At 45.3% G+C, this 22,783-nt stretch overlaps 1 protein-coding gene across 1 annotated transcript in view; it reads left to right on the top strand.

The window, feature by feature from the left end:
* Positions 1-22,377, top strand: part of DCAF13 (DDB1 and CUL4 associated factor 13) — a 272,700-nt gene extending 250,323 nt beyond the window's left edge. Inside the window, exons 10-11 of the mRNA XM_086966098.1 lie at positions 4,527-4,690; positions 22,086-22,377. Coding sequence (XP_086822224.1) covers positions 4,527-4,690; positions 22,086-22,173 — 252 coding nt within the window. The 3' untranslated portion in view covers positions 22,174-22,377. The remainder of the gene's footprint in view (positions 1-4,526; positions 4,691-22,085) is intronic.
* The last annotated feature ends 406 nt before the right edge of the window (positions 22,378-22,783 follow it).

The following is a 22,783-nucleotide window of genomic DNA, read 5'->3' on the forward strand; positions in this document are numbered from 1 at the left end:
CTTGGCAGGAGGTAAGAGGGTCTCTCTCCGGTGGCCTTCTAAATTGCAGATCCCTGAGCAAACATAAAATTGAAATTTTGGAGCTACTCGCGGACGCGAATTTAGACCTTCTGTTCCTTACGGAAACATGGCTGGGAGATGATCCCGATCCGGACATCATGGAGGCACTTCTACCCGGATATTCCATGACTAGAATTGACAGACCAGAAGGCAGAGGGAGTGGGATTGCGATTATCACCAGATCTCCCCTCGAGTGCATTATGGAGCCTATTTCTATATGGGACAGCGAGGCGGGCCTTTTTACAATAAAGATTAATTCCAATCTCTCAGTTACTGGGATTTTGATATATAGGCCGCCAGGTTCCTCTACTCGTTTTAGGCCTAGTCTGCTTGATAGTATTGCCCATCTAGTTATAAGACGTAGCAAACTCTTAGCTTTAGGGGACCTATATCTACACTTGAAGAACCCTTTGCATAAGGAGGCATCCGATCTGCGTCAGGACTTAGTCGTTGCATCTGGACTTAAAATCCTGTTGTCCTACACATCATCAAGGTCACCTACTCGACCTGGTGTTTGCCAGCTGGGAGGAAGTTGTGGTAATGACTCCTCTCCCTGTCCCCTGGTTTGACCACTTTTTGGTCCCGTTTATAATATCGATGCCCACAAGTGTTTGCCAGGAGGGGAATTCGAGCGGTAACCCGTGTAGAAAGTGGAAAAACTTTGCACAGGACAATTTTAACAGAGAACTGACATGGGGTGGCCCGCCGGGAGGTTCTGATATTAAGACTGCATGTGAGAATCTGGAGAGGCGCATCAATTTTGCCCTCAAGGTGGCACCGCTGCTCCCGAAAAAAGTTAGGGTCAGAGGGCGCAAAACCGCTCCCTGGTTTACTCCCGCCCTGCAGGTGGCCAAAGCGGTATGTAAGCACCTGGAGAGGCAGTGGAGGAAATGTTTTAAGATCCAGGTCAGACTGCTATATCGGCTGGAGCAGATCAAACATGCTTAGACGGGCTAAGGCCACTCATTCCAAAGATAGAATTGGAGTTGCTGAGAATTCCACTAAAGAACTTTTTAAAATCTTAAAAGAAATATCTTCCTTGGCTACAGTGCCGAGCTGCGGGTCCATTGGAGAGTGCAATCGGATAGCAGTGTACTTCTCGGAGAAGGTGGAAAAAATCTATTCATCCTTCTCAGGTAGTACAGTCAGTGGGACTGATTTTGAAGAACAGATGCAGGACAGTAGTTCAGGGCTGAGACTACTCGTGGTCAACACCCCCCCCCCCCTCCCCGAGTCCTTAAAGAGCATCTGTTTGAGCGTAAAATCTGGCTCCCCTAGAGACCCTGCTCCACCCAAAGTGATGGGGGCTGGTTTGGACGCCCTTGAACCATATATCAGGCATGTGCTACAAACCTCGTTTACTCAGCACATGTTGCCTGATAGTTGGAAACGAGCGATTGTCCTCCCAATCAGGAAAAAAACGAATGTAAGCTTGGACATATTAGAAAATCTGCGTCCTATTTCCCTCTTGCCTTATCTGGCTAAAGTGGCGGAGAAGGTGGTCAATCACCAACTTATGGCCCATTTGGAAGCCGCCTGTCTCCTTCACCCTTCACAATCTGGTTTTCGGCGGGCCATTCTACAGAACCTGCATTACTTCGCGCTACGGAAACCCTCAGACAAGGGGCAGACGCGGGACAAACCATGGCACTGACACGTTAGACACCGTGGCACACTACACCTTGCTACAGTGTCTGAACAAGGGTGGCGTCTCAGGTGCGGCCCTGAAATCGCTAAAATCTTTTTTAATTGGGCGCAGTTTCCAGGTCAGGCAGGGTGTACACTATTCAGAAGACACTAAACTGGAGCAGGGAGTTCCCCAGGGTTCTGCCCTTAGTCCCTCCCTGTTCAATTTATACATGTCTCCTTTGGCGGAAATTGTGCAGGGCTTCGAAGTAGATATAGTCTCTTATGCTGATGACACCCAGCTACTGATATCCCTATCCCAGGCGCCTAGGATTGCGGTTTCCAATTTCAGAGCCTGTATGCAGGAGCTTGCCTCCTGGATGGATAAGAACTGCCTGAAATTGAATGGCAGCAAGACGGAGGTGCTGGTGGTGGGAGGCAACCACTCTAGCTGGACCTCGGAATGGTGGCCTCCGAGTCTGGGTCCTATCCCTACCCCTTCCACTGAGGCATAAAATCTGGGGATTTGGGTTGATCCTACTCTCTCGTATGATGGTCACATTCGATGAGTTCTGGGGAAATGTTTTGGCGTATTAACAAAACTACGGAAACCGCTGAATCTTCTCCCATTAGGGGCTAGGAAGACGTTGATACACGCAATAATTACGTCTCGCCTTGACTATTGGAATGTACTCTATCTGGGAGCCACTGCAAAGGGCCTTGGGAGACTACAGGCTCTACAGAATGCCGCTGCTCGGTTGTCTCTTATGCAGCCAAGGAGAGCGGCTTCAAAAAAGGCACTTGACTCATTGCATTGGCTCCCATTGGCTCCCAGTTAAGAAAAGAGTACTGTTCAAAATGTTTGCCATATGCCATCATCCATGGTGAGGGTCCGGCATACCTAAGAGACCTAGTTACCAAGTATGTTCCTAGTAGATCTCTTAGATCCAGCGGGATGGGGCAGCTGGTAATCCTCAAGATAAAGAAGGCCAACATGGGTGGTCGTTCCTTCCGGTTTCTAGCCGCTCAGAACTGGAATAGACTGCCGATCCCCCTGAGGCTGGAATGCTCTGAAATTAAGTTCAGAAAGCTGTTGAAAACACACCTGTTCTCTGCTTAGCGCAAGGCAGTTCCTGCTGTCGCTTCTGTCTTCTCCCTCTCACCTAGCGCGGGGACACGCCGAGATGGCGTAACCATGCGCTTTATACATTTTATTATTATTTTATTATTATTATTATTATAAATATCAGCACCCACCTCTCTGCATTGGTGAAACTGTAACAATTGGTTGCGGGACAGGCCTTTCACTACCCTATTCTGCAAGCGACAATTATAGAACCCTCTCTCCCAGAGGGGGGTGTGCATCTCAGCAACATGACTGGTCAGGGGTATGGCCACCTCATCACAGTGGCAACCACGTAGGTTACCTAGAACTGCTAGCATTACACCTACCCCTCAAATCCTTCTTACAGGTCATTCAAAGGAGCGTAGTCCTCTTCAAGATGGACAACTCCATTGCCACGTTTTACCTACATAAAAAGGACAGCACCCATTCTCCCACCTCTCAGCACTTGCTCAGGGGATTTGGCATTGGGCTATCTGCTCCAACCTACATCTCTGAGCAGAAAATTTTCTAGTTGTGGATAACGATTTTGCAGACGCTGCAACAAGTCTGCGAGTATGAATTCCACCTGCAAGTCATACAAAGGTACTTCCAGCATTTGGGTACTGCAAAAACAGACCTGTTCCCCACCTTGAAAACTCAAAATACTCAAACCTCTCCTCCAGGTACCCACAGTTCATGAGCAATGTACTATGGATGAATTGGCCGAAGGTATTTCCGTATGTGGTGAGGAAGATGAAACAAACATCCCTGGCACACATCCTTGTTGCCACACAACCCTGGTACTTCATGCTCCTGGAAATTTCCATTAGCCGCCATGATAAATTACTGCACAGGCCAGATCATCTCAAACAGAGCCATGCCAGATCAGATGCCCAGGCCTCAGGCAGCTCAGCCTAGAAATCTGGCACCGGAGGCCTTCGAAACTGGATACTCAAACCTTCCCAAACAATGTATGATCATTCTACTTAAAGCATGCAGGCCCACTTCACACGCCTGCTACACCACAAAGTAAAAAAGATGTGTCCACTACTGCATCTCCAAGGACGTAGACCCATTGAAGCCTGCGGTCCATCATCTGCTATCTGTTTCATCTGCTGAAGTTAGACCTTGCCTAAACATCAGTACTCCTACATTTAACTACTGTTGAGGACTGTATGAGAAACAGAATTCCAGTAGTAAGGGCTGTCATGGAGGGTCTTAAGAGGATTTTCTCCCAGAATATCTCCAATCCCTGTGTAGAACCTTAGCATAACCCTCACGAGACTTATGAAGCCTGGCTTTGAACCTTTTCATTCAAACACTTATGCCCCCTCGAGTTCTTTTCCTGGTAGGTAGCTTTCCTTGTGGCTATTACTTCCCACATTAGCGAACTGCAAGCACCCCCTTTAGAAGAACACTTCATTTATGTTTACAAAGATAAAATTGCAAAAAAATAAATGGTAGGTGTCGCAGCTATCCACAGAGGGCAGGAACGTTCATGACTACTGTTATTTTAAATGTTTGCCTTCTGTAGAACTTCTGTGTTTTAGTACCCTTATTGACATTATCAGTAACGTATAAAAAAAGTAACATCAGTTTTCTGTTTCTTTTTATAAGACATAGCAACTGCATCATTCAGATCTTCAATGACCAGCAAATCCTAATACTTTGACTACAGCTGACTGACCTAGATTGTAATTGGCTGCAAATATATTATATTTCTGTTTTCCTTCAGCTGGCCCCGCGTGAGAGAGCAGCTCTGAATTATAATGAAAAACTGAAGGAGAAATTTAAGCACCACCCTCAGATCAAACGTATAGCTCGTCACCGTCATCTCCCGAAAATTATCTACAGCCAAGCAAAAGAACAGCGCATCATGAAAGAAGCTCGCCGGCGCAAGTACGTTCATTTTCTTCTTTTTTTTGCGATGTTTAGGATGGTAGAGAGGTGTAGATTCTCTTTATCTTATTTCTTTACCAGATACCAATACCTTTCACCGTTGTTTCGACCCAGATATATTGCTGTGTTTTAGATCAGGAACCAGCAACCTAGTTATCTTCAGCACCCTGCAATCAGTCGGAAGATAGCGCCCACCAAGAAGGATTTGCACATTGTTTTGGTACAAAATCTATAAGTATGAAGGTCATAGTTATAGTCGGCACCCTGCAAAGTTCCACATCGCCTTAATCGGAAGATAGTGACCATCAAGAATGGTGTGTGCATTGTTTTGGTATAAAAATGAGATGTATGAAGATCAGAGTTGCACTTACAAATTGTATTGCGTAACAATGATTCACAGACGTTTCTGATCAAATCAGCCATTTTGTGTAATTAATTGTTAGGCTGTTGTGATCAGTATGGACATCTGTAAATTACACTAACTGTTCTCACTGTCTCGATGAAGAGTGGCAAAAGAAATGATCGAAACACACACTGAGTTGTTTTTTGTCCAGCACCCGAGCAAGAGTTTAAGATAGAGTTGAAGAAAGATAGCAATTGTTTAAACTTCTGAATAACTAAGGGAGTATTAAAGAAGAAACTGAGTTGTCACAAGGTGGGTTAACAATGATAAGAACAAGTTAAATCGAATTGCTCAGAGGCCAAGGGATAACATTAGAAACAGAAGCTTGGGGGTCTGAAAAATAAGTTGGATATATAGAGATTTTAATAATAAATTCTGGCTGACATAAAAAAGTGCCACTAGCAATGAAAACTTTCTTTTTGCAAACGTCTTTGTATTGATGATCTGCTGATTTAAAAGTGCAAGAAGATTTCATGGTTCAAAACAACACCCTCCCCAATCAAAACGGGTTCACTTTGCTCCAAACTAGAAATGCTGTTACCGGGGGGTTCCGGCTTGCAATTAACTGGCTCTTTCATGGCAGTGGACAGTAACATTCTCCGTGACCCTTTCATCATGACAGAATTGCAGGAAAAGAAGTTTACAACCAGTTAAGTTTCACTTCTTTCTCTGAGGATGAGGTATTTTCCTAGCATCCATCTGGAGTGATAACTTAGAAATCTATTGTGGCCAGTTTGACCGCACCTTTCTGAAGCTATTTCAAAGATAGAAGGACGTTGTAAGGTGCCAGGGCCTGATTCTTGGAGGATGACCATGCTGAACCCTTTTTTTTAAATTTCAAATCATTTTTATTGAAGAAACAAAAGGGGAATAAAATGAAATGGAGTGGACAATAAATAATAATAACAAGGATACATAAGATATATCGTGCAGTGGCTGACAATAGAATAAATAACTGATACTAGAGAGAATATTAAATTACAAAGATGAGTACATGTATCAAATTATAAAAGGTGTACAGCCATGATTATAATAGAAACTAAATAAATAAATAACATATAGGAAAAATGCAGATATAAAATGCAAATACAGAGTGCCGAATGCCAGATGCCCAATATAAATGTAGTACACATCACACATCAAAGGTAGCGGTTCTATCTCAATCAACGTTACAGTACATTTCACATACAACAGTTCGATAGCCAAGCAAATATTAGCAATAACAGGTGCGCCTACGGGGGATCAAAGGAGAAGGAAGAGGCATCGAGGGATTTCCACAGTTTCTTATTGGAAGCACGCCAGGGGGAGGAGTGCAAGGCGCTGTTATCTGTACCTCTAATGCAAGATACTGAATTTTACATCACAAATGTCTATGCCCCAAATATATGTGAATTGGCATTCTGGGCAGATCTCACGAAACCGCTTGATACTACCCCCGACACGGCAGTCCATATCCTGGCGGTTGACTTCAACTTACCGTCTAACCCCACTCTTGATAGAGACTCTAGGTGCCCCCTTCGCAGTAACAAGGCACATAAAGCCTTCACTAAGCTATGTAGTAGATTTCACTTGATAGACTCCTGGTGTCTGCAAAACCCGGTTGGGAGGGATTATACATTCTACTCTTCGCCGCACGACTCATTCTCCCGAATCGACTACTTATTTATTACCAAGAACGCTACGGCTAGGATTGAGGAAACAAGCATAGAACCAAGGGTTATTTCAGATTACTCTTGCATATCACTCACTGTCGCCAACATAAAACCAACACTCCGCCAATCACTATGGCGCCTTAATGAGGAAATCCTTGAAAAAGAACAACACAGGAACACTATTGAAACTGCCATAAAAGACTACCTGGAAGACAACAAAAGGGGTGATACCACTGATTCGAAGCGCTGGGAAGCTCTGAAAAGCACTATACGGGGGGTAATCATTAAACTTAAATCCGCCATAAACAAGAATTGCAATGCGGCCATAGAGAAGCTAGAGGGTGAAATCTCCATATTGGAAGCTAGATACTTAAGTGATAGGACAGAAGAGACTCTGAATAAACTAAATAATCAAAAGTATGCTTACAATAAAATAGTAAGTGAAAGAGCAGGAGTGTGGCTAGACAGGAGGAAACACTTTAAACTCTGCGAGTCGAATAAGGCTGGAAAGAGCCTAGCGGCCTATCTCAAATTCAAAATTCAGAAAAACACGATCAACTCTATCACGGACCAAACTGGTGTGACCTGGTCTCACCCCCTCAAGATTGCGGAGATATTCAAAGAATTTTATGAACGTCTTTATGCCAAGAATCTGAATGTGAAAAAAGACAAAGTTAAAGATTATTTAGAGAATTGCGCCCTACCATCCCTCCCCAAGGAGGACCAAGAGGGCCTAAATAACCCTTTATCAAAATCTGAGATTGAAGAAGCCATAAAATCCCTTAAGTGCAGGAAGGCTCCTGGGCCTGATGGATTTACTGCCAGATTTTACAAGTGCTTCTCTTCCATGCTCACCTCCCGACTCCTTTACCTATTTCGTGAAATCCATGAGACGGGTGAAGTTAAAGGCACACTAGCGGAGGCAGTAATTGCTGTACTACCCAAAGAAGGCAAAGACCCAATGCTCCCCAAGAACTATAGGCCTATCTCGCACATCAACTTAGATTGTAAGCTTTTAACCTCGATACTGGCCAACTGCCTACAGAAGGTCTTACCAAAATTAATCCACCCCTCCCAAGCTGGGTTCCTGAAGTATAGGCTGTCCAGTGACAACACCAGAACCCTAGCCCACGTTCTTGAGAAGGCTAGACTACTGTACACCCCTACTGCAGCGATCACACTCGATGCAGAAAAAGCTTTCGATAAAGTGGACTGGTCATATTTAGAGGCTGTATTACATAAATTCAACCTAGGGCCGTCCTTCATTAAACTAGGCATGTCCCTTTACTCATGTCCCTCAGCCAGGGTTAGAGCGGGAGGGTCTTTCTCGTCATCGTTCAGACTACAACAGGGAACCAGGCAGGGGTGCCCCCTCTCCCCTTCGTTATTCCTTCTAGCCATGGAGCCCTTTCTATATCAAATTCGCCATAATAAAAGCATTCCCAGAGTCATCTTTAAAGATTGCACAATAAAACTTACAGCTTATGCAGACGACGTGCTAGTCGTGTCTGAAAAAGCAGGAGAGGCAATACCAGCTCTTATGTCCACTATTGAGGAATTCTCTGAAGTATCGGGCTACACGCTAAATAAAGACAAGACAGAAGTCAAACTATTGAATAATCAAGGAAACAAGGAAATCTTAGGGGATTCGGGTCTAACATGGCAACCGGACTGCTTTAAGTATCTGGGCATAGACTTTGACAAAAACCTCATCACTACCCTGCGAGTCAATGAGAACCTGCTCCTAAAGAAAATCTCAACACTGCTTGATGGGTGGTCTCCTAAGTTCCTGTCATGGTGGGGGAGAGCTGAGACCCTAAAAATGATGGTGACCCCGCTGGTGAATTATCTAGCGAGTATGCTTCAATGACATTCTCAGAAGACTTCCTGCACAAAGTGGATAAACTCTTTGGCACATTCTTATGGCAAGGGAAGAAGCCCAGGGTATCATAAAGAAGCTGCAATTAGCCAAGGACAAAGGCGGCCTGGGTCTCCCCAACTTTAGGAATTACCAGACAGCATTCTTGTGCAAACAGGGGGTACACTGGTTGATTGAAGACCAGTTGTATGTCCCACTTAGGGTAGAGATAGAGAAGTCCCTCATTGGCAATGTCTCCCTCCCTGCGCTACTCACCATTGAGCTGACACATCTTTCTCATTCGGAGTACATATTGTTAAACACGAGACGTGCACTTTTAAGGTTAGACCAAGTACACAAGACGGGCCTTAGGGTAAAGGATACCACCGCAATAGCCCTATGGCACAATCCCGCCCTTCGAATTGACATGCAACCCCTCAATTGGGAACACTGGTCTGCGAAAGGCATAAACATGGTGAGTGACCTATACGATGGGCATTACCCGCTACCCTATTCCTCGATCCAAACAACGCACTGCCTTACTCCGATGGACTTCTATGCTTTCCTCAAATTAAAAACACTCCTGTCTACACGCTCTCTCACACACGTAGAACCATGGCTTAAACCACAATTGACACACCTCAAAGCAACGGGTCATTTTGTGTCCAGAGTATATAAACTTCTCCTCCCGGTGCCGGGGAAAGCCCAAAAGCGTAATGAATTACGATGGGAGGGGGGGGGGGGCCCAACACCACGGGGATTGCGTTTGACTGGAGCAAAGTCCACGCCACGGCTCTTGTAAATAAAGTCTCTCCAATACTGTCACAAACTAAATATATGATACTTAACAGGGTGTTCTGGACACCCCAAAGGCTATTTAAACTCCAATTAAGAGACAGCCCCAGTTGTTGGAATGTAATCTGGCTGAAGGAGACCTAGCACATATGCTTTTTCATTGCCCCTCCCTGGGAAACTACTGGGAAAAAATATTAAACTGCATATAACACGTCCTTAAAATCAAACCTTCAAGAGAATTCGTTTATGTCATCCTGGGGGCTCTGGACCCAACTGTGATCAATGATAATGATCGTCAGTTGCTAGACCATGCTGAACCCTTAATGTCTGTGATCTAGCATCGGTTTGGACTCTGCCTCTCATTTGTTTCTCCCCCATCTAATCTTTATGTATTTATTTTCTTATCCAGTCTCTTTTTGTCTTACATATATGTCTGGAACTGGGAGCCATAGAGGCGGTGCTGCCAGCAGTGATCAGTCATTGCTAATGTTATGCGTTCTTTACAGTGGACAAAAGTATGAACAATCAGTACATATTGTATCATCAGCCTGTTAGCCACCTGTTGTGCCTACTCTTGACATATAGTGGTTAAATTAGACTAGGTGGTTTATTTCTCTCAAAGCTTTTAATTCTGGGCATTACCCGTGGGTGTGTCTGTGATGAGATTCCCATATGATGTTGATTGGTGCTCCACAATGCAACAACATGCATTATTTCAGTGGTTTCAATTTTTGTCGCACTCATGAAACTGCTACATTATTCTTATTGGTTAATAATAGATTTAATTCTCTTTTTAATACACAAAGGGAGAGAAAGAGTAAATCGCCATGGCATACCCTCCTTGTTTAAATGTATTCACACAACAAATGGCTAGGCCAAAGAAGCTTTATTTACTAGGTGGAAAGGTAGTTTTACAGCTGGGAAATTAGGATTCCTGATAGGTCGTCTCACCCACAACTTATCTTGGCATGCTTCACCATAGTAAGTAAGTAAATCTTTATTTGCAGATTAATACAAATCATTGCAAAAAGTACAATACAAAAAGATTAAAATGTTCTTGTTGTGTAGAGTGTAAAAGGAGCGATAAGTTCGAAAATATACAATATGCATTGAGAGTGAAAAACGTGATAAGTAATAAATAGTAATTGATCTCAAAAAAAGAGTTGCGAAATGTTGTGCGGATGTTCTGTACTCCAGAAGGAAGAGGGGAAATCTCTAAAATGCAAAAAGAAGGGGTAAAAGACAAAGGAGAACATTATGACACCAGAGGTCACCTACTGGCAGATAGCAGTCTTTTGACTTGTAAAAACGTTGTTGCCCTGCAGTAGAGCTGGATGTTATGCCATTTAGTAGCGCCATCCCTGCTGAGCCAGGATCTTAACTGGAGAGCCCTCAGGGCAGGATGTAATAGTTTCCGTCTGAGGTGAATGACGGCGGGTCAGTTGCCCAAGAAATGTAATACGCTCTCCTCGAAGATACTACATAGTCAACAGCAAGCACTAGCCAGGGTTGCTTCCATGCTGGAACCTGACCTTTTGATGGTAAGGTACTCATCCAGTCCAGGAGAAGAGAGTGTTGGATGGTCTGTGAAATATGATTTGTGAGGTAAGGTTTATAGGAGAGTAGGGTCTGCTTTCTATGTTCACCCCCACTTTTTGCTTTTGCTTTACTTGTTTTCGACTTTAATGTGGCTGTGGGCCTGCTAATCAGACCCACAGCCCAGCTGTTCTCTCTCTAATTTCATACCATGTACTTTAGGTACATATCCAATTGGGAATTGGGTCACCTTTGTGAGCCCCTGTACAGTGTACCTTAGGTACACAGGGCATAGGTGCATCCAAGGCCTACCAGGGGCTGCAGCATGTATTATGGCACCCCTGGCTGGCCATCCACATTGACACAACTGGCTGATCACTCAGCCGGGGCAAGGTCGTGTAATCACCCCTTGCTTAGATATAGTATTCCTATATCTAACATTATATATAGACACATATGCACCTATAAGTCACTCCTCTTTCTTCTTCATTCTTTCTTCTCTTCTTTTCTTCTCTCTCTCTCTCCCCCTCTATTTTCTCTCTTACAACAAAATCTTCTTTAAAAGCTTTTTCCCTTAGTAAAGCTCATTTACCCCCTTTGGGGTTGTTTTTTCAGGTGTTCTACTTTAACACATTGTAATTCTTTTTGCTGCCTTTTTCTTATGTACTGATGTTTTACATTGTATACTTTCTTTAATAAAGCTGTTTAAACTTTTAAAAAAATAAGTCACTCCTATGGCAGGCCTTAAGAAGCCTGGAGGCAGAGTGCTTGGTTTTATGTGAGATGAGGAACTAGCATGAGCTGAGCCTGTCTGCAGCTTTCAGAACCATGTCCTTATAGCTGGTCTATGATTTAGCCATACCATATACTCTTAAGTGCATTATCATCCTCGCGGTTGAAAGCTAACTTTGGTTTGGCTTTATAAAAACATGTCGTGTAAGGTGTCATATGCTTTGGAATACTACCCCCTCGCCAGTTCTGGCGACGGGGGTAGCATTCCACCCTTCTAGAGGGAGAAGACATGTTGTTCCTAGTAATCCCGGTTAAAGTTAACCAGAGCCTCAGCATCACAAAATTGATGTGAAGAACCGGGTTTTAGATCCCAGCGGTGCCAGGGGCACGCCCAGTGTCTTTGGGTTCACCTGTCTTAGAATACAGAGACACGGGATACTTCTCGGTGACGTCAAAGACCAAATGTATTGGCTGCAACCAGGAACAGAGGTCTACGAAGCACAACACGGGTGGTTCGTCAGAGACTGTACAATTGTAGTATTGCGAGACATCGTCTTTTATGCCAAAATTCACATTCCCGACTAGCATCAATTATTTACGTATTGTCCAATCACACAGTAACATTTCAAAAGATATCGCATAACGACAAGCCCACTTTCAGTTGTCCAGCCCACCATAAATGACAAGGCAAAATCCAACATTCTTGCTCGGACAGGCCGGACAAAACCCATAATAAAAGGACCTCAACCCAAACCATAAATAAGCCATAAAAGAAGGAACAGAAACAGATGAGAAACAAGATAGAAGGGTGTGTGCATGTACCATAAACTCAGCAATGTCCTGCTCTTTGATCTCTATCTGACCAGCTGCCTAGCAAGGAACTGGGTCAACAAGGTCAGCTTCGGGCAATGGAGTCTGTTCGTTCAGGTCACACAGAAGTCAGCTAAAGGTGTACGTGTCCCAAAGACTCGTTCGGCCGTAGTCATCAGCCTATGTGAGGGCAACCACAAAATGGCTGCCGCGCACAAAATGGAACCTGGAAGTTCGAACGAAATCCCTGAATATGCAGTGCATCCATCAATCGAACATGACGAAAACACTCGTACATACCGCACTCGTTATTTGCGGTCCGTTTTAGTTTGTGTTAACTCGTAACCTGACAACCGAGCACTAGTTAAATGCTGTGTCTTGGTCCTGTTCAACAGAGTATCCACTGCATGTGGAACCATCTATTATCCATCACCAAACCAGCAGACTGTGGAATATAGACAGCCGCTGCTGCTGTAGCTCTCAGACAACTCGGCAAAGCTCTAGCTACCGGATCCAAAGTAGACGAAAAATAAGCACATGGACGTTGTTTATCGCCAAACTGTTGTGTCAAAACTGACAATGCACATCCCTCTCTCTCGTGGACATAAAGTGTAAAAGGCTTACTGTAGTCGGGAGTACCCAACACAGGAGCCGAACACAACGCATCACGCAATTCTGAAAAACTCTTCTGACATTCGTCAGTCCAAGGAATAGGATTTGGAGTATCCTTAACAGTAAGAGCTATCAAAGGTTTCGCAAGAAGCGAAGAATTAGGGATCCACTGTCTACAGTACAATGTGATACCCAGGAAAGCACGCACTTCTCTCTGTGTCGTTGGCACACTCATTTTCGCATTCGCATGAATTCGTTCTGGGGTCAATCTTCTTCCCTCCTTCGACAAGAGGTGACCTAAGTAGGTCACTTCTTGTCGACAATATTGCAACTTCGAAAGAGACACCTTATGATGGAAATCAGACAAATGACGTAACAACGACAAAGTAGCCTCTTTACAAATCTCTTCATTGTTAGCAGCAACTAACAGATCGTCAAAATACTGAATAAGGGCAGCACCATCAGGTAAGACAATCGAATCAAGCTGTGTTTTCAACGCCTGACTATAGATGGTTGGACTCTCACAATAGCCTTGAGGAGCGCGCTTGAACCGGAAACTTCGGCCTCCTAAAGAGAAGCCAAAAATATCCCTACTCTGCTCGGCAATCGGGATGCTGAAGAAAGCATTCTTCAAGTCAATCACCGAAAACCAGGTAGCAGAAGCCGGAATCAAAGTCAATAAAGGAGTGATATCTGGCACAACAGGAAATTGCGGAACTACGATCTTATTCACCTCGCGAAGATCGATCACAAACCTATATACAGGCAGTTGTGAAGAATCTGTACATTTCAAAACAGGCAAAACCGGACTATTGCACACATTGCCTCTCGTTTCTTCAATCACACCTTTCTCAATCAGATCATAGATGATTGCTAAAAGTGCTCTTTCACCATCACTGGAAATCCGATATTGGGGAATACGTGGCAATCTAGCATTCGCTTTCAACGTTATAACATATGGTGGAATCTCCAAAAAACCCACATCATTAGGACCAGTAGCCCAAAGAGAATCAGGAAAAGAAAACAATTCAGCTGGAAGTCGATCTTCAGACAAATACATTGGATAGACCACTCTCTTACCCAATGTAAGCTGTACTCCTAAAGGAGAGCAATGTAGCGTTGCATACAATCTTTTCAACAAGTCTAATCCCAACAAGTTCTCGCCACAACCTGTCGTCAGAATAAGGGGTGCTTCGAATTCACAAGGTCCAACAGAAAGAGACAAAGGACTAGAAATCAGATTACTAACTGGGGCGCCAGAAAAACCTACTGAAACATTCGTCAAGCCAGACAAAGGTGCGCCAGGGAGTTTAGAGTGCATAATAGAACTCTTCGCAGCACCAGTATTCAACAGAAAAGGCTCTGACACACCTGATGTAATCACATCAACATAAGTTCCACTCTGATCTACTGAAACTGAAACAACTCCCTCTCTTTGTCTATGGCTGTCCTAGCAATCATTACCATCCATATTCTCACCTTCGACATAATAGTCGTCTGCATAGTACTGAGCCGTCCTACCAGACGCACCATTCTGCTGATCAAAACTATTCATAGAATTCTGTGGAGGCAAGGAACGCGCATTCTGAGGAAACACACCACGTCCTCCACCTCTAGGAGCTTGCTGAACACCTCGACCTCTCACACCAGAAGCACCATTCGTGCGCTGTAACAGAACCGACAACTACTCTTGAAATGACCCTCTTCCTTACAATACGCACACTGATTAGGGCCTACAAGAAAACGCGGCTGAGAAGACTCGAACCTTTGTGAGTTTCTCTGATACTGCTGAGGTTGCTGATAATCGCGCTGATTATTACGAGGCGGATATGCTTGCTGCAAAAGAACCTTCATCTTTAACTCTTTAGTCTTCTTCTCGGCTCTATCTTTCACGTCCTTATCCCTATTCTCGTAGTACTGTGCAGTAGCCAAAATCTGTGCTGACGATGAAACAGCCCAAGCACTCTCAGAATCCTTCAACTTAGTGCACAAATCTGGAAGCAAATTATGCACGAACTTATCAACAAACAATTGTTGACCACCTTCCGTACTCATGTCCTGGCCACTATGGTCGATAAACGTCTCTTCAAACCTAGTGAAGAAATCGGACACACTTTCGTCTTTCTTCTGCTTACATGCAGACAATTTGTCCCAGTTTACACGCATAGCAGGCATCAACGTCTTCATGTAATTAATAATCCTACCAGGGAGTTCTGCAACTAAAGGCTCAGGTTTAGCACCACCAACTTGTCGGCCATTTGCAGCACCAATATTAGCCCATGTATCACCTAATTCCTGCGCATGATCCGTATAACGAATCAGTCCCCATTAAAACTGTGGAACTACATTCCCAAACAACATGCCTATGTCGGCTAAATTCATAACACATGAGTCTGCAGTCTGTGATAATTCCTTATAGTACCCTGCAGGATTTTTACGTGGATCAGGCAAAGTCTGCTTAAGGGCCAAGACTTCAACTCGCTTCCATGGAACATTTACCCAAACACGCTGAAAATGTTGCAGAATAGGTGGATTAGCGGCTACATCTCCCGCTCTCCAAACTGCGGGAACCTCTCTCAGATATTGACGCACTGTCCTCCTAACAGAAAAATCCGGCTCAAACAAGGGCTGAGAAGGAGACTCACTCCTAAACGACAACAATGTCGCACCTGCTCTTTTAACGTCGAGACCCACTATAGTTCCCTTTGCAAATTCGGACTGTACGCGGAACAACTCAAACGCAGTCTGTCACAAATCACAAAGTCGTAGGAGTTGGAGACGGAGCAAGTAGCAAAGTCGGCGGCCCTGGAGAAGGCTGCACCAAAGGAATAGGAGCCAACTGAAGAGGAGCTGGCGGTTGTACAATAGTAGGAAGCAAAGCAACCGGAGGTTGCGCAACTAAAGGTTGCGGAGGTGCTGTAGCACTCTGCACATAAGGGGTTGGCGAACTCAACAAATGTGACATCAAAGGATCTTTCTCAAGGTCCTTCGTTGCACCTTGCTGTTGAGGTGGCAAAACTGGATAACACTTATCAATCGCCATTTTACGTTGCCTGTGCAACTGCTCACTCGCTTGTTCTTCTTCGTTATCTTTAAACTGTATAGCAGCTTGCATTATCGAAATACCTTTCTCTCTTTTATTTCTTTTTGCTAACTAAATTTCTTTCTGTTTGGCTTCCTTTCGCCAGAGGCAGAAAGAGTCAAGCATCGCCGGCCGGGCTTTCTTCTTGAAAAGTTTAACTTCTAAATTATCTAAAATCTCCGTGTCATAACTACCATATTGGGGCCACTTTAGGATACCATCCTTCCTAGTATATCTAATCCATACTTCATTATACGTGATAGGGCCCCCGCCATGTTTTAAATAGAGCTCATAGGTCGGAGTTCCAATCTGAGGCACCGGACTCGAGTCCTCCAATCGGGAATCCCTATTACAACCACAACAAAATATCTTTCCAAGTCTGCTAAGACCAGGCATCTTCGCTCACTAGTCTAGCTTCAAACTTCAAGGGAATATCGAATACGATAGCCTCGTGAATACACAAGTCCCTCGGCTTTGGAGCTTGCAAGTCCCAAATCAAAGATCCCAAGGGGATACCCAAAGCAAAACTAAGAACTGGGAGACTTAACTGAAATATCGATGACGTCGCCAGAAGACCCGTCTATTGTCTCGCTCTACAAATCGTCAAAAGGCTCCAAGACAGGGCGACAGTCAGGGCAGCAGTCCTTCGTAGCCGTCGGAAAGCGGGGAACCTCGCAGAAAAGACTTTCGGACCACGACGACATACAGGGGTCGATGAAGTGGCAGGCCTTCCTCCAGAATTTTCACACGAAGCTCCTCACGATCTTCAGGCTTGGACCGGTACCGCTGAAGTCGGCCCATGTTGGGCGCCAACTGAAGAACCGGGTTTTAGAACCCAGCGGCTCCAGGGGCACGCCCAATGTCTCCTGGTTCACCTGTCTTAGAATACAGAGACACGGGATACTTCTCGGTGACGTCAACGACCAAATTTATTGGCTGCAACCAGGAACAGAGGTCTACGAAGCACAACACGGGTGGTTCGTCAGAGACTGTACAATTGTAGTATTGCGAGACATCGTCTTTTATGCCAAAAATCACATTCCTGACTAGCATCAATTATTTACGAACTGTCCAATCACACAGTAACATTTCAAAAGATATCGCATAACGACAAGCCCACTTTCAGTTGTCCAGCCCACCATAAATAACAAGGCAAAATCCAACATTCTTGCTCGGACAGGCCGGACAAAACCCATAATAAAAGGACCTCAACCCAAACCATAAATAGGCCATAAAAGAAGGAACAGAAACAGATGAGAAACAAGATGGAAAGGTGTGTGCATGTACCATAAACTCAGCAATGTCCTGCTCTTTGATCTCTATCTGACCAGCTGCCTAACAAGGAACTGGCTCAACAAGGTCAGCTTCGGGCAATGGAGTCAGTTCGTTCAGGTCACACAGAAGTCAGCTAAAGGTGTACGTGTCCCAAAGACTCGTTCGACTGTAGTCATCGGCCTATGTGAGGGCAACCACAAAATGGTTGCCGCGCACAAAATGGAACCAAGAGGTTCAAACGAAATCCCTGAATATGCAGTGTATCCATCAATCGAACATGACGAAAACACTCGTACATAACGCACTCGTTATTTGCGGTCCGCTGATACCAAAATCGTCTTGATACGACAACCTTTATTGAACGGGTTCAGAATCACGGAACCTCAGATGCTGCTGCCACAGACACTAGTCTGACCTCATGCTGCTGGGAGTCCTTCCAGCGAGGGAGGCTTGGACAATAGGTTTCCTGTCTTGGGAGGTGCTAGCACCACCCCAGACAGGCCATAGTGTATTGGAGCAGGGAGGGCTGAAAGAAATGAGACACTGCCAGTTACACACAAGGTGCACCATGCATAGTCCGGTTGAAACCAGTTGCTGGGGCACTCCAGCCCCAGCTCTGGCGCGAAACTGGACAAAGGGAAAGGGGTGTAACCACCCCCTTCCCTGGTCCCACCCATAGGAGGGACCTAGCAGGTAATCCAGCCCCTCAGATTGGTATATAGGTAGGAGCTGAGTCAAGAGACTTTGTATTTATCCTGTACTGAAATTTGAAACAAAACTCTGGGCCTTTGACATTTTATTGCAACTAGAAGACTGAAGAATCTCCCTTGTGGTCAAGGAGTGACCACCCTGGGCAAACAGGCACCATCCAGTGATCTGCGGTTTGCTTTGTCGACGCTCCCGCCGGAGCCCGATCACAGAGCCTGACAAGAACCAGACTTCCTTAAGCCCGATCCACAGCCACAGCAAAGCTGAGACCCGTAGAGGCGACGAGAGTCGTGGGACCGGCCATCTTGAAAAACCTGCACCTTGCTACTTGTGCAGTCCAGAGGCACCCTCGAAGCTGTGCATTGGGGATTGAGAAGCCCCCGCCCTGAGCACCTTCTACACCGACGCACAGCCCTCCACACTCTACGAGTGCCGCATGGGGCCTGCTAGTGTTTTTGTGCTCGACGCGTCTGTCTGTTCACTTGCCCGTTGGCTAGTAGCCTCTGTGACGACGAACCTACGAATCTACACTGCTGGCCCGGTTGCTCCAGGCTGGCCCTTGCTTCCCTGAAAAGGAGAAGCCCTGCAGACCTTGCTGGTCTGCCCCAGAAGCCATCTTCGATTCCTGCGTGGAGTGCCTTTGCCAAGGCTTGTTGACTCCAATCCGGAAGTCGACACCGCCGACAGCGAGATCCTTCGTGAGACAGTCCGTGCCCTGCTCCTGGTCGTCGTCGACATCTCCTGGTCCACGTGGCTGCAGAGACAAGCTTCACGACATCACCTGATTGCTTCACAACATCGCCTGGTTCCTTCCTGGTCACTGGCTAGTGACCCAGACTCTGTCCCCTCTGCTTTCAGGTACTCTTCATCCTCAATCCGCCCTTGGATCCAACCGGACACTTCTCTCCTGGTCGCCTGCAGCATCTTTCTCCAAGCTCCATAGGATTCAGCAACGAAACCCGACACACTTTGACACCTATGCACCCGGCTCCTATGGGTGAGGTAACGCGAGTACTCCAGTGCTCCTGTGGGTATTAACTTTCCTAGTGTCCTCGTTTTCAGTAGCTTTCTCCTAGTCCATCCGGAAGTGTCCTAAAAGAACTAGTTTCCAATTCTTTTGTTCCCATTGGTAACTCGCGTGTGTGTTAAGACACTGCACACGCTTCCCGTGGGTCTCCTGCTTCCTAACCTTTGGTAGTACAGTGTAGCCCCAGCGATTCTCTAGGCCCTAGGCCTATTCCTTGTTCGTGACGTGGTTCTTATACCATTATTTTAGTATATGGTTTTATGTGCCCCTAGGGCTCTACTGTATATTGTGCGACTTATTGTATGATAATTAAGTATCTTGTTATGTGCTTGTGCCTCTGACCTCATAAAGAGTTCAGAGGGGTAGTGTTAGTAATAAATACATATATATTTTATATATAACAAGTATGTATGTAATTGGTTTTGTATAGCGCATAAATCACCAAAGGTCTCATAGCGCTGCAGAACAATCAGATAAAGAGGAAGAAGGAAATTTTCTAAATGATTTATGATTGGGATCACATCTGATGGATAAAGGAAGTGCGTTGCAAGTGGCGGGGCCAATTTTAGAGAAACTTCTGTCTCCATTTCTGACTGTGTGAAATTTAGGGACTGTTAAAAGGTGTTTATTAGATGATCTAAGAGTTCTACCCGGACAGTAACCTCGGAGCTTTTGCATCAGGTACTGTGGACCCTGTCCATACAGGGATTTATGAACCAGGCAGCAAACTTTAAATTTAATAAGTTTTCTGATTGGCAGCCAGTATAGTTTTTTCAGACATGGGGCTGAAGGGGTGCGGTGTGGAAGATCTAGGGTCAGTCTGGCTGCCGCATTCTGAAGAGTCTGATGCTTGGTTAAGAGGCTTTCATTAACGTCCGCCAGCAATGAATTGCCATTATCCAGATGACTGATTATAAGCCCCTGAACAAGGGGTTTACGTGATGCCAGCGGTATCCATTTAAAAACCTTTCTGAGGTTGTGCACCAGTCCTATGCTTGTATGCACGGTTTTATTTATATGCGGTACAAAAGGAGGTGGTGACGGACGGAGCATCTGAATCAATCAAACACTCACACCCAGTCAAAAGATCTGGGTTTAATCCATCACCGTTCTTTAGCCCACTATGCCACCCCAGTTCAGACATGGCTATATGCAAATCAGTCTGACCCTGTGCCTCATGGGAACAGTCCAGCCCGAACTGCCAAGCCATGTCTTCCCTGGACCGGAAACAAGCTTCCGAGGACCAGTTTCTGGCATTCCAGCCGTCTTCAGCCCGGCTTGCTTGAATCCAGTGGCAAAGTGAGCAAGGGACTCACGTCTGAGCATACCCTGCCACACTTATGGCGGCCAAAAGCGGTACAGTTAAAGGATACTGTTCATAGCAAGCCCGCTCTTCGGTGCTAGATGACAAACCACAACGCAGACCACGTTTGACATTGTACAAAAGTGACCCCGAACACAGGCGCTGACACTTGGAAAAGCTGCACGAGACATAACTTGCTTGATTGGTCTCTCGTTTGTGAAAGCTACACCAGGCAAGCAGCCACAATTGTAACAAGGAGCAGCTTAGAGGGGCTTTGTGGCATTTCAGATTGTGTGCTCTTGCTGCACAATGCATGAAAGCGACTCTGCAAAGCGGACATATGGCTCAGTCCGGAAGGGCTGAAGTGGAATTGGAATAGTAAACAAGCTGACGAAGGGGAGAAGGGAGGGGGTAGTGAGAGCAGACAGCAAGGGGGTGGAGGAGCATGATTCACACGCTGCCATGAAGCCGACGAGGAGAGGAGGAAGGGGGAGAAGGGAGGGGGTAGTGAGAGCAGAGAGCAAGGGGGTGGAGGAGCATGATTCACGCGCTGTAAGGCTTAATGAGCCATTACAGAAAGCCAGATGGCGGCTCTGCGCATTCATGCACGCGTAACCGTAGGCTTGAGGCCAGCAAAAGCTTGTGGTATCACTTTTAAAACCCACTTACTAAATGTTTCGCAGAGCAGTGCATGCGCTGGCTCAGGCGAGACCTAATAACGTGGCCTGTAAATGCGCCCCCCCCCCCCACCCACACTTTACCCTCACACTGAGAAACGGTAAAACAGACTGGCACTGACCTGAGCTTGCAGGGGACAAGGAGGTTGTTGCAGCATCTACATTGACAATGGTCTCCTGCCTTCGTAGGTTCTGAGGATACCCGCAAGAGACGATAGAAAGCAGGTGACACTCTTAACCGCCATTTGACTTCGATGATTGGGGCTTTGGAGATTGGGCATGGGGGTGGAACAAAAGGGAAGGGAGCACTTCCCCTGTGTGACGTCACATTAGTGGTTATGTGCAGTGAACCAGATTTCGATGTGGTTATTCACATTAAAGGTTTCCAATGGAGACTGTATACAATAAATTCCTTTTTCGCCCACAGAAAGTAGGACAAAGCAAGTAAAAATGGATTGAGTCGTACAAAGTAAAGTAACAGACTATATCTCAATTTCATAAAGAATGTATGCGAAAATGAGCTTCGAGCTGTCGTGCATGGCAGCCGGCGCGAGACCATAAAACATGGTAGTGTATATAGACCGCTGCACGCACATCATCTCATTTTCCCTAGAACAATGAAGACATCTTTAATAGTTTAATAGTCTTCTGTGGAGGGGTCTCTGAACTGTAATTAGAGCCTCCCTGTTGTAGTTGGAACCGTAGCTTTCTATCAGCTCCTATCTTATTTTTATTTATTTTTTTATCAATTATTCGTATTTATTTGATGAACTAACCTTTGGTAATGTGAGATTTAAAATCTAGTACACATAATCAAAATGTCTCTAACTGGTCCAATCAGTATTTTATTATTGCTGCCAGCACTGTACCTTTTCTCTGCTTTGTTATACATTCTTATTTAAGTCTCCGTTTTGTGTCTCTCCAGGGAAAAGAATCGTCGCAAACACAGCAAGCCCGGATCGGAGCCCTTTGTGGCGGAGAAGAAGAAGCATGTTGTGGCTGTGGTGAAGTAGGGCATTGCCATTTTCATGTGCTGTCTGCAGCAAGGCTGTACGTCGTGAGCATCACTCTGGCAGTGTCATTGCTGCCTTTAATTGTAAACTACCGGATCCGAATGACCAGGTTGCTATTCATGCTCAATTTACATTGCATCACCTTTTGTAATTTACTATCTGTTAAAATATTTTTATGGAAATAAAGTTTATATTGAAAGCGTATAGTTGTTTTCTTTTATTTATTTATTTATTTATTAATTTATTTATGAGTTTTGTAAAGCGCACGGCTGCTCACGGGGTGTCCCGGCGCTGTGGACGACAACGGCAAAACCAAGAAGTTAGTAGCTGGAGAACATCCATGTCTTGAGTTTACATCTGAACTGAAATTCCAGCTCAATAAGTCGAATACTCAGCGGGATGGAGTTCCAAAGCTTAGATGACACCACCGCGAAAGCCCTGCCTCCTTTTCTGGAGCGGAAGAAGCGTGGAGGTCGTAGGAGGCGGAGGTGGTTGGACCGGAGTGCTCGTGATGAGTGTACTAACTTCAGCCTTCTTAAATATCCAGGACCCTTCCCGTTCAAGGCCCTGAACGTAAGGACCAGGGCCTTAAACTGAATGCGGGCGGATA

This window comes from Lissotriton vulgaris, chromosome 4_1 (assembly GCF_964263255.1).
Source record: "Lissotriton vulgaris chromosome 4_1, aLisVul1.2, whole genome shotgun sequence".
In the NCBI taxonomy this organism is placed as follows: Eukaryota; Metazoa; Chordata; class Amphibia; order Caudata; family Salamandridae; genus Lissotriton; species Lissotriton vulgaris.